Source organism: Heloderma suspectum, chromosome 1, assembly GCF_057233095.1.
Source record: "Heloderma suspectum isolate Gila_16-S chromosome 1, 16-S_ref, whole genome shotgun sequence".
Taxonomy (NCBI): domain Eukaryota; kingdom Metazoa; phylum Chordata; class Lepidosauria; order Squamata; family Helodermatidae; genus Heloderma; species Heloderma suspectum.
In genome coordinates, this window is record NC_139458.1 from 361,753,014 (window position 1) to 361,765,631 (window position 12,618).

The window sequence follows — 12,618 nt, forward strand, 5'->3', positions numbered from 1 at the left end:
TAGGTTTCACCCCCTTCTATCCCCCGCTTTGGCTTAAAAAAAAAAATTAAGGCGTTATCTTCGAAGAATTGTGGCTTCTCTGCAATTTTTTTTTCTAATTCAGGCATGATCTTTGAAGATTCGAAGATTCGAAGATGTGAAGCTTCACATCTTCAAATCTTCAAAGATCATGCCTGAATTAGAAAAAAAAAATCACAGAGAAGCCACGATTCTTCGAAGATAACGCCTTAATTAAAAAAAAAAAGCTGAAGCAGGAAATAGAAGCGGGTAAAACTTAGTCTCATTTGAAGGGATAGAGCAACCCCCTCCTCAATGCAGGAAGCCTGATTCCCAGGTGTTCACCCATCCAACTACTGACTGGACCAACGTGAAGCTTCGAATCTTCAAAGATGCCAGCAGCCCCCCCAAACGCAAGCGCTGGGTGCTGCTGCCACTGCCCCTCTTCCTCGCGCTGGTTGTCAAGGGCTGGTGTGGGGAAAAGAGCATTGGCAGACAACCCCCAGCCGCTCGCCCTGGCCTCCAGCAGGTGGGGTGGGAGAAGAGGATAGGTGCCTCTTTCTTCCCTCCACCCCCAACTGCTACAGCGGCGGTGGCAAGGGACAAGCTGGTGATTTTCCCCAAGGCCAGGAAAACATGCGGAAAACGACAAGCCTCTCCCGTGCCACTGCCATGAGGTGGGTGTGGAATCAGCAGAAACAGGAAGAGTTTCTGATCCTCCAATGAGAGCCGCCATCTTTAAGAGCAGGAAAACAGCATAGTGCTCAAGTGTGAACCGAGCTCGCGCGTTCGATGCAGCACCGCAACGGGGAAAATGCGTGAGTGTGGACAATCACATTTTAATGCGAGAGTGTTTAACCCGACAGGACACCGAATTCGTTGCGATGGCGGGCGCAATGTAGATTGGCCCTTTGTCACAGGGGCTCCTTGTGTTCAGAAGGCTGGCTCCCTTTCAAGCCTGCCTCCTTATATAGCTCTAGCTAGCTTGGCCCAACTACTGCTACAGCCAATCTGATTAGAGTGTCTCATTTGAAAAGGAAGGGAACCTGCGGCTGAACTACTGGTCTGCACTAGCTTCCACTGAGTGCAAACATATGCCAGTTGGGAATGTAGTCCTCCATTTTTACTGTACTGACTTCCTGAAAATAATCTAATCATAAACAAACCTTAATAGCGACTTTCAACCCATATTTAAAATGTACAGAATTTGAGGCTGCTATTAACAGACCACATGTAGGCCTCTGTCCTTAAAAGTTTTCTATTTTGCAAGTTCTACCGATGAATTATTGCAAACACAACATAATCTTGAGGAGCAAGTTGCCTGTCTTTTAAGAAAGAAATTTGTATTCTTTCACATAATGGAAAATATGCAGCAGACACAGGAGGGATAACCTAAGAGTGATTTAATGCCAATGCCAAATACAAGCCAAAGCTTGGTAAATGGTTTTTTAAAAAGCAAAGATTTTCCCTATCACTTCAAAGCACAGCTTACTTGTGGAAAATTATATGCACTGATGATTAAGTGAACAGGTGGCAGTGAACCAGTATCAGAGAAGAACAGTGTTTTCATATATGTCTTTCTTCATAATTGAGTTTTCCAGATGTTGTCACCAGGGAAAACAGAGTTTTCCTAGTAGCTAGTAAAAATTCAATAACGCATATTTTTAGACCCATCCCAAGCTACTTACAGCCAATTCTAAATAACTTCGGATGATTTCAGTGCTAAAAATTTCACTGTCTAGGAGACTTGTATGTAAATTTCTCTATTGGCCAGTGGGCAGGTACCTTCATGTAGCAGGTCATTAAAAATCAATATAAAACATCTTCTGGCTGCAGTATAAATCTAACTGAAAAAATGGATTTCCAAAGTCACACTGGCCAACCCCCCTCCCTCCTCTAATTGTTAAATTCAAATGGCTTTTTCTTTGTGACAAATATTTAAACTGCCTACGTAGTTATCTTCTAATCTGTCAGGATATAAATAAATAAACAAACAAACAAACTGATGGAGGTAATTGGGACTGCATATGGTCATTCTCACATGCGAACTTGCAACTATGCACAAGTACTCCACTGACAAAGAGTTATTGAGATCTTTTGCAGAGGTTTGGTGTGCACATGGGAGATTATGCACTGTACTTAGACAAAGTGGGGAAAAACTGGTGAAGGTTAAGCTTGAAACATATAGGTTTTAATGTAGTTTACAGACAGGAATGCACTGATTAGTATACCACCCCATAGCACTGGACCAGCCGACTGCTCCCTTATGATTTCTAACAACAGTGATAGAACAAGAGCAAACAGGGGTGGCAAGTTATGGTTTGCCAAATAAGGAGTGGGAGGGTGCAAGGGAAATGGTTAGGCAGTAATTGTAGGCCTAGGTGCCATCTTCAGTTTCAGTATGAAGGGGGTTGGCCATGAAAGGGATAAAACATATAGTTTTAAAGTGATATCAAGAGAAATAAAGACAAAAAAGTTAGAGTGGATATATTTACTTGTTTCAGAGGAAAATGAATAGAGGGCTTCACTTTCTCTGTTAGTCACAGTCACTTGGAAACTCACAGTGAGCAATAGCTATTCAGGCTCTGGATACCAATTCACCATGCACATGCAATGGCCTTTGTTTCCATTCAGACAAGGGCTGATATAGGTGATGATGGGGGACTCATGGCTAGCCACGTGTGGAATGCAGTTATAAAAACAGAACTTAGAATAGAGAGCTATAAAGCAATGCATCTCCTTGGTCCCTGTCTAAGATAAATAGCGAACACGGAGCAAGACAAGGGGATTGAGGAAAGGACGCAAAGGAGGGAAGCTAGCCAAGTGTTGGCACAGGGCCCCATGAAAATCCTAGCACAACACCCTCAGCTCTTAGCTTGGCTACAGGAAGGATAAACCACCGATCATGAAGTCAAACCTAAGCTGCCCTTAACAGTCATCTGTTGCTTACACTCACTGCCAAACCTGGGCTTCCTGGGTACCAGCTGATACACAAAGCATCTGTGGTCCCAATATCACAGTCATGTACGCCGTCTGGAGGTCTCTTGGATGGGCCAGGCAGTTATCTATGTTCCCAATGTGATTGGCAGCACCACTGGAATGGACATTGCCTGAATGCAGCAATGGGTGCTTCATGGGGTGTGAAGCTCAGTCTACGTATACAAGGTAGCACAAACAAAGAAGAAAAAACTCTGGGCCTGCAAACATAAGTTCAGCTCTAGATGAAGGGGAAATAGTACTATGAGGAATCACAGGGAATGGGCAGTGTGCTAGGTGAACTCCAGGAGGATCTTAAAAGTCAACAAAGCAGAGTCTGAGTGCATTGAGTTCCTTGGAAGATCTCCTCTAAGAATTATCCCAAATGGGGACTAGACTCAAGGGCATTTTATTTTAATCATTCATTCCACTTATGAAACACCCTACAGCTGAAGCTCCCAGGACAATATACATAATTATGAAACAAAATACAGTAAAATCAAGACATACAGTTAAATACAGTCAAAAATAAAAGGAGCAGCATAAACACAATTTATGAAGACTAAACTTTTTAAGGAAACAAACACAAAAAACCTTTTAAAAACCATGCTTTAAAATGCAACTGTGCCATAAAATAAACAGCAAGTTAAAAAGCCGGAGAGAATAAAAAGGTATGTGGCTGGCACTGAAAAACCAATAAAGGGAGGGCAGTCCACAATTGGAGGGGCTACCACTGAGAAGGCCCACTCATGAGTAGCACTCACTGCACCTCAGTATGCAAGGGTACTGTAATGATTGTCTCAGGGCACAGGTTGGAATATATGGGAACACCAGAACATTGTGAACTGGGTGATCCTATGGAAAGGGGGAGGGCAATTTTTGCCTATTCCTCCATCTATTCAAAGGAGGAAAGCGAGATTAGTAGAACATATACTACTAATACTAGTATTCACACTAGTATGCTAGTAAATCTATTAGCGTATACTAGTGAATTTTCCAATGCCACTGAATAAGATTTTGGATTTTTCAAAGCATGGTTTGTATGTGTGTGTGAGCACGCGCACACACTCCCCACCCCCCAAATCGCAAGCAGTATACATATGACTTCTAGCATTTCAACTTGTTCAGCCCTGATCAAGTAATTTAAATTTGGTTCAAGAGAGTTAATGTACATAACTAAGGCAAACATAATTGACCCTGATTAATATTAATAGAAAATGAGATGGCATAGGGGAAGGAAATGGGGAAACTACATTATCTAATTAATATTGCAAACCATCAGAAATCAGAGTTTATACATGAGAAACAAAGAGAACAATACCTGGGGAGATGAAGGGTTAAAAGCCACGTTAATTACAGATTCTGTGTGTCCTGTCAACTTATGGGAATAGGTGCTTGAATGCTTCTCATATATGTAAGCCTGAAAGACAATACATATTGAAAGATGTCAAAAGCACATGATGAAACTAGAACACTGGGGGGGGGGAACAATCCAGGTACTGAGATACTTTGGTTAAAGTGTTTATTAAAAAGCACAACCCTTTATTATATAAACGGGAAGAGCAATCCTATGCAAGGAGGAGGGGACAATCCACAGTGTAACTACTGCTGGTCCTAGCCCACAATATCCTATGGCCCCCGGGACACCCTTCTGGAGACCATAAGACTGCACCCTTAATAAGAAATCTTATTTAACTTAAGTCAGAATGGAAAAAAATAGACACTTTTTCATCACATTTTAGTTACAATATTTTTACAGAATATAAATATGACTCACTATAATGTTGGTAATATTTCAGCTCCAGAAAGAATGATCTGCTTTTTCATATTCGACATTTACAACTGATATTCAGAAAATATATTAACAATCAAATGGTACTCTCTTTTTTTTTACAGCTGCACATGCATGGTACTCAGCTCGCCCTCTCCTCCTAATTGTGGTGGGCAAATGGCAGCAGACCGTAATATTCTATAATCATGATCACAACACTTCTGAATAAGATAATTATGAGACAATGGTGTGACTGCTTTGTGGAAGAGGGGGTGGGAAAGCATAGAGGGCTTGGTTATTGTCATGAAAGACAAATATATTCAGGGAATTGGTCAGCAAGGAACCTGTGACAAATACATAAATGTTTCATTTATTATACCTCTGTCCCTTCCATTTCAAAGATGTCAAAATCCCTTCAAGAACAAAAAACCTAACATATCTAGTAATGTAGCCCAAATATAATAAAATGATAAACTTTTTTAAAACCCTAAAACCCTTATGATCTGATATGAGAAAAGTAGCCACAAATACATGCATTTCATCTACAGGTAAACTGATAGCGCTGAAGCACTGGTCTTATATATTCTTTCTGATATAGCATCATCATAATGGTGGACTTCCAAACACTCGTTCAGGCAGCCCTACATAAAGCATGTTACAAATGTAATTTATTTAGGCCACAAAGGCAAGGATGATGATGTTAGGTTCTTTTCAGATAGAATAAACTGCAGACCTCAATATGTGTAGTTGGTGGAAGGTATTGTTCATTATTGCTACTACCATTATTGCTGCACAATATTAGAAGAGGCCATTTATCATTATTATTTATGTAAAATATTTATTTATCTTTTAACAAGGCAGCTTATCTATTTGTGCCACTTTGAGAAACCTCTTCAAAGGCCTTCTGAGGCCCAGTGCATTGGGAAGAATACACCTGCATGGTGTTGTGCAAGCCACGCTCTGCCTTAGCTGCCTCCAGCAGATGTCCACTGGTAAGGATATGGGGCTCCTCTTCCTCTTGGTTGCCCTTCAGTGGTGGTAGCCATTTCCTTGCTTTCTGTCCCACCTCGCTAGCTTCCAGCTTCCCTTAATTAGTTTTATTAGATTTCTGTTCCCATTTAAACTTCTTTAGGGCACAATCCTATGTGTTGCGCCCTGGGTACTTCTAATCCCCCGAACTCAGAGGCTCACAAGTATCCTATGCAGAAAGGGGGGTGCCTCATACCTCACACTCTGCATTTAAGCTAGATGGGCAATTTTGCCTGTCTTGTGGCGGCTTCGAGAAGGGGGAAGGAAGGAGGCTGGGGCAGCCGCAGGATTTCTCATATGGCTGCTGCCCCGGTCTCCTCCTCTCCCCACTCCTAGGAACACCCCCTTTTCCCCATTTCAGCACTCTGTTTTCCAAGCATGGTATGGTTCTCTCCGCACTGGCTATGAAGGGGAAAGAGCAGTTTCCTGGCTCTGAGGTCAGAGACCTGTTTCTGACCTTGTAGACAGGAAACCGAACAATCCTATGTCCCCCCAGACACTGTCTAGGGGACATAAGATCGCTCCCTTAATGTTGTTCCAAAATTATTACTAATAAGACATTGTCAAATATTATTTTTTCTTACATAAAAGAAAAGAATAACAGTAACTGTGAAAAAACATCAGGTATGCAAATTTAGCTATAGATGTTACACATTTCCTGCAATGTAAAGTTATAAAGGGATGAAAGGAGCCATGAAGGTAATGGACATATAGTGAAAATGCACATGTGCATAAAAGTGTGATTCACTAGAGCCAAAATAAATTCTTCTTTTCTTATATAAACCTATTCCTAATAAAAATTACTGATTTGGGAGCGATTGATATTTCCTTTTCCTTTTTTCCCTCAGTTCAGCTAAACATAAAAGAAATTTACCTGTACTATTCACATCCACATTGCCTTCCTGTGTTCATAACCACACACCTACTTCTGTTTCTTTTTATTGGAAATGTAGAGATTGCTTTCAGCACATTCAAAGGGTGCTTTGCTAATGTAATTATATTAGAGCTACAAAAAAGAAGCAATGACAAATGTTCTTTCTATAGAACACTTGTTTTTAAAGAACAAGAAATGCACAATCTCTGTGGGATGGGGAGGAGAGCTATAATGTTACATGTGTTCAAGATGTCTCTGGTTATACTTCCTGTTTTAGTTTGACTTTCTATAAAAAGGACCGGAAGATAGAGGTGTACAAAGATATATATAGAACCACTGTGTGTGTGGATCTCTGAATACTGAAAGTAGGGATATACGAAACACCAACCTGGCTCCGCGCCGGGCAATCCACAGTGGGGGAGAGGTGCTCCGTCCCTCCCCCTGGAATCCTCGACGGGGGGGGAGGCGCTCCATCCCTCTCCCCGGAATCCTGCCCGGCCGGCTCTGCTCCGCGGCCAAGCCGCGGAGCTGCCAGCCAGCTCCGGCCGCCTGCAGCCGGACATCCAGCCACTGGGCAGCCCTGCAGGGACGCAAATGGCAGCTGTCGTAGCCACCGCCATTTGTGTCCCTGTATTGTGCCGTGATAGGCTATGTAAATATTTACAGAGCCTATCACGGCAGGGGGAAAAACCCCAGCATACGCAAATGGCGGTAGCCGCCACCATTTGCGTTGTTGTTGTTCAGTCGTGTCCGACTCTTCGTGACCCCATGGACCATAGCACGCCAGGCCTTCCTGTCCTGCGCTCTCTCCCGGAGTGTGCTCAAGTTCATATTCATTGCATCGGTGATGCTATCTAGCCATCTCATCCTCTGCCGTCCCCTTCTCCTTTTGCCTTCAGTCTTTCCCAGCATCAGGGTCTTTTCCAGAGAGTTTTCTCTTCGCATTAGGTGGCCAAAATATTGGAGCTTCAGCTTCAGTATCTGTCCTTCCAATGAGCAGTCAGGGTTCATTTCCTTTAGGATTGACTGATTTGACCTCCTTGCAGTCCAGGGGACTTGTAAGAGTCTTCTCCAGCACCACAGTTTGAAAGCATCAATTCTTCGGCGCTCAGCCTTCCTTATAGTCCAGCTCTCACAGCCATACATTACTACTGGGAAAACCATAGCTTTGATTAGATGGACCTTTGTCAGCAAGGTGATGTCTCTGCTTCTTACTATGCTGTCGACGTTTGCCATAGCTTTCCTCCCAAGGAGCAAGCATCTTTTAATTTCATGGCTACAGTCACTGTCTGCGGTGATCTTGGAGCCCAAGAAAATAAAATCTGTCACTGCTTCCATTTCTTCCCCTTCTATATGCCAAGAAGTGATGGGGCCAGATGCCATGATCTTCGTTTTTTTAATGTTGAGTTTCAAACCAGCTTTTGCACTCTCCTCTTTCACCCTCAACAACCGGCTCTTTAGATCCTCTTTGCTTTCTGCCATTAGGGTGGTATCGTCTGCATATCGGAGGTTGTTGATAATTCTCCCGGCAATCTTAATTCCAACCTGTGATCCATCCAACCTGGTGTTTCTCATGATATACTCTGCATATAAGTTAAATAAGCAGGGTGACAATATGCAGCCTTGTCGTACTCCTTTCCCAATTTTGAACCAATCCGTTGTTCCATGTCTGGCTCTTACTGTTGCTTCTTGACCCTCGTACAGGTTTCTCAGGAGACAGGTAAGGTGGTCTGGTACTCCCAAAACTTTAAGAATTTGCCACAGTTTGTTGTGATCCACACAATCAAAGGCTTTAGCGTAGTCAATGAAGCAGAAATAGACATTTTTCTGGAATTCTCTTGCTTTCTCCATGATCCAGCGAATGTTGGCGATTTGATCTCTAGTTCCTCTGCCTCTTCGAAACCCAGCTTGTGCTTTGGGTACTTCTCGGTTCACATACTGCTGAAGCCTAGCTTGTAGGATTTTGAGCATCACCTTGCTGGCATGTGAAATGAGCACAATTGTGCAGTACTTTGAACACTCTTTGGCGTTGCCCTTCTTTGGAATTGGAATGTAAACTGACCTTTTCCAGTCTTGCGGCCACTGTTGAGTGTTCCAAATTTGTTGGCATATTGAGTGGAGCACTTTAACAGCCTCATGTTTTAGGATTTTAAATAGCTCAGCTGGAATACTGTCATCTCCGCTAGCTTTGTTGTTACTAATGCTTCCTAAGGCCCACTTGACTTCACTCTCGAGGATGTCTGGCTCAAGTTCAGTGACCACACTATCATGGCTATCAGGGACATTAAGATATTTCCTGTATAGTTCTTCTGTGTATTCTTTCACCTCTTCTTAATCTCATCTGCTTCTGTTAGGTCCCTGCCTTCTTTGTCCTTTATCATGCCCGTCTTGGCACAAAACGTTCCCTTGAGATCTCCGATTTTCTTGAAGAGATCTCTAGTCTTTCCCATTCTGTTGTTTTCCTCAATTTCTTTGCATTGTTCATTTAAGAAGGCCTTCTTGTCTCTCCTTGCTATTCTCTGGAACTCTGCATTCAGTTGGATATATCATCCCCTTTCTCCCTTGCTTTTCACTTCCCTTCTTTCCTCAGCTACTTGTAAAGCCTCATCAGACAGCCACTTGGCTTTCTTGCATTTCTTTTTCTTTGGGATGGATTCCGTTGCTGCCTCCTGAACAATGATACGGACCTCCGTCCATAGTTCCTCAGGCACTCTGTCTAGCAGGTCTAATCCCTGAAATCTATTCCTCACCTCCACTGTATATTCATAAGGGATATGATTTAGGTCATACCTGAATGGTTTAGTGGTTTTCCCTACATTCTTCAATTTAAGCCGAAATTTTGCAACAAGAAGCTCATGATCTGAGCCACAGTCAGCTCCAGGTCTTGTTTTGACTGACTGTATAGAGCTTCTCCATCTTTGGCTGCAAAGGACATAATCAATCTGATTTCGATATTGACCATCTGGTGATGTCCATGTGTAGAGTTGTCTCTTGTGCTGTTGGAAAAGAGTGTTTGCTATGATCAGCGTGTTCTCTTGGCAAAACTCTATTAGCTTTTGTCCTGCTTCATTTTGTACACCAAGGCCATGCCTGCCTGTTATCCCGGTGATTTCTTGACTTCCTACTTTAGCATTCCAATCCCCTATGATGAAGAGGACATCTTTTTTTGGTGTTAGTTCTAGAAGGTGTTGTAGGTCTTCATAGAACCGATCAACCTCAGCTTCTTTGGCATCAGTGGTTGGGGCATAGACTTGAATTACTGTGATGTTGAATGGTTTGCCTTGGATTCGTACTGAGATCATTCTATCATTTTTAAGATTGTACCCCAGTACTGCTTTTCCCACCCTTTTGTTGACTATGAGTGCTACTCCATTTCTTCTAAGGGATTCTTGCCCACAGGAGTAGATATGATGGTCACCTGAATTAAATTCACCCATGCCTGTCCATTTGAGTTCGCTGATTCCCAAGATGTCGATGTTTAGTCTTGCCATCTCATGTTTGACCACCTCCAGCTTACCTTGATTCATTGATCTTACATTCCAGGTTCCTAAACAATATCGTTCTTTACAGCATCGGATTTTCTTTTCACCACCAGACACATCCACAGCTGAGTGTCCTTTCGGCTTTGGCCCAGCCGCTTCACTCTTTCTGGCGCTACTTGGAAATACCCTCTGCTCTGCCCCAGTAGTATATTGGACACCTTCCAACCTGAGGGGCTCATCTTCTGGCATCATCTCTTTTAGCCTTGTGATATGTTCCATGGGGTTTTCTTGGCAAGATTACTGGAGTGGGTTGCCATTTCCTTCTCCAGTGGACCACATTTTGTCAGAACTCTCTGCCATGACCTGTCCGTCTTGGGTGGCCCTGCATGGCATAGTTTATGGCTTCACTGAGTTACGCAAGCCCCTTCGCCACAACAAGGCAGTGATCCATGAAAGGGTCCATTTGCGTACATTGAGGTTTTTTCCCCCCTGCCATGATAGGCTACGTAAGTATTTATGTAGCCTATCACGGCTTGAAGAGGAGGAAGCGAATGGCGGCTGCAGGACGGCCGCCATTTGCAAAGCATTGAGGACGGGAGCAGGTAAGTGCCCCCTTTTGCACGCCTTTAGTGGGGTGGGGGCGGTGGGGACTTCGTCCCGTGCACCTTTCGTGGGGTGGGGGTGGGGGCTTCGTTCCGTGACGGATTTTGGGGGGCCGAATGCACTGGCATTCGGCCTCACCGAGATCCGTCGCGGAATTCTCTGACATCCCTAACTGAAAGTAGGCTTTTGCCTTGCAGTACCTTTCTGCACGTGCAGGGGAAAATGCAGGCTGCTTACCTGTAACTGTAGTTCTTCCAGTGGTCATCTGTGCATTCACACATATGGGATCTGTGCCTATGCGGAGCCTCGTTTGGGAACATTCTCTAACTGAGGAAAACATTTTTAGCGGGAACCCTCCCCCACTGTCCACTGCACATATCCCAGTGGGTTCCTGCCTGTTCCCTCAGTTCCTTGTTACCGACTGATGGCCTAATTACCGAAGAAAACTGCCTCACCTCGACATCGACAACAATAGTGACATCGACGCCAAAGTGGGGACGGTGGGTGGGTTGTGTGAATGCACAGATGACCACTCGAAGAACTACAGTTACAGGTAAACAACCTGCATTTCTTCTTCGTTGTCTCTGTGCATCATACATACGGGCAATTGATGCTGCAATCCTAAATACGATTTGAAACAAGTCCTGTGAGTTTCAGAGTAGAGTAAATCCAAGTAAGGAAACTTAATGCTGCAGTTCTAACATTTAAATACAAGGTGTCTTGGGACTGTTTAGTTAGGGGGGTTGGTCATGGAGGGAGCAATCCTACCAGGATAGGCAGCCGCCTCCAAACTCGGAGGTGACCGCCTATCCAATGCAGGGCAGGAGAAGCATGGAGGGGATCATCCCCTCCACACTTCAGCCACCCTGCATGCCATTTGCGGCTAGATAGCCAATTTTGGCTGTCTAGCTGCAGGAAGTCAGAGCGGGGGAAGTGGCGGCCAGACAACACATTAAGTGTGTCATACTGGCATTTCTCAGTTCCCTGCCCCGGCATGCCCCCAGGAATGCCCTATTTTTGCCACTCCACTCTCTTCTTCTGAGCATGGGGCCGTTCTGTGCTGCTTGAAGGGCAGCGTGGGAGGGGTTGAAGGTCGGTCCTCAGGGAATTGACCTATCCTATGGCCATCTAGCCACTGACTAGCGGCCATAGGATTGCGCCCTTAAGCGATTAAGGCTGCAATCCTATACCTGTTTACTTGAGAGTAAGGAGCTCAGAAGTAAGTGGGACTTCTGGGTAGGTATGTATGGGATTGCACCGTAAGGCTTTCTGAAAGTGCAACAGAAATTGGACATCTTGTGGGGTGGAAGAGCTTTTGTGATCTCCATAGCCCTTTGGTAAGCAAAAGTGGACTAGATCAAGCTTTTCCCAGGATGGAAATAACTGAAATAAAAGCTTCAGCTATTAAAATATAGGAACTCTGCCAGAAGAAATTCTACGTGCCATGTTTGTTTTGATGAACACACCAATTACTCCATTTACATAGGTCAAATGTAACTACAAAGACTACAAGTAAGATAGTAAGTAGGGAAGACAATGGAGAAAGGGAAGGATATGGGTATATGCATTTAAAGCTTTGCTCTATTTGGGACTGTAGATCATGCATTTAAACTTAAATATGTATGCAAACTTCAGAGTGCTCATAAAGAAAGCTTGTTGGTATGCTTTAGGAGCTAGGACAAATGAAGAAATAACGAACAAGAGACAAGGCAAGAGCTGCAAAGAAATATTGTTATTGTTTTAGATTTAACTAGTTTTATCTTGTTTAATAGTTTAATATGTTTTAGGTGTTTAAATTATTTTTTGTTTATACTATTTAAATTGATTTTATCTGTATGCTATCCTGAGATCTTAATGATATAGGGCGGGATAGAAATGTTTTAAAT

The 12,618-nt window shown here is 43.4% G+C and overlaps 1 protein-coding gene and 1 long non-coding RNA gene across 3 annotated transcripts in view; one reads left to right on the forward strand and one right to left on the reverse strand.

Moving 5' to 3' along the window:
• The window catches only part of WDR27 (WD repeat domain 27), a 209,879-nt gene that overhangs the window by 95,430 nt on the left and 101,831 nt on the right, over window positions 1-12,618 (reverse strand). For both annotated transcript variants that reach the window (XM_084832154.1, XM_084832161.1), the window contains exon 25: window positions 4,295-4,393. In XM_084832154.1, the coding sequence (XP_084688280.1) occupies window positions 4,295-4,393 (99 nt within the window). The remainder of the gene's footprint in view (window positions 1-4,294; window positions 4,394-12,618) is intronic.
• Window positions 1-12,618, forward strand: part of LOC146359759 (uncharacterized) — a 109,228-nt gene that overhangs the window by 55,066 nt on the left and 41,544 nt on the right. The gene's annotated exons all lie outside the window — the stretch shown is intronic.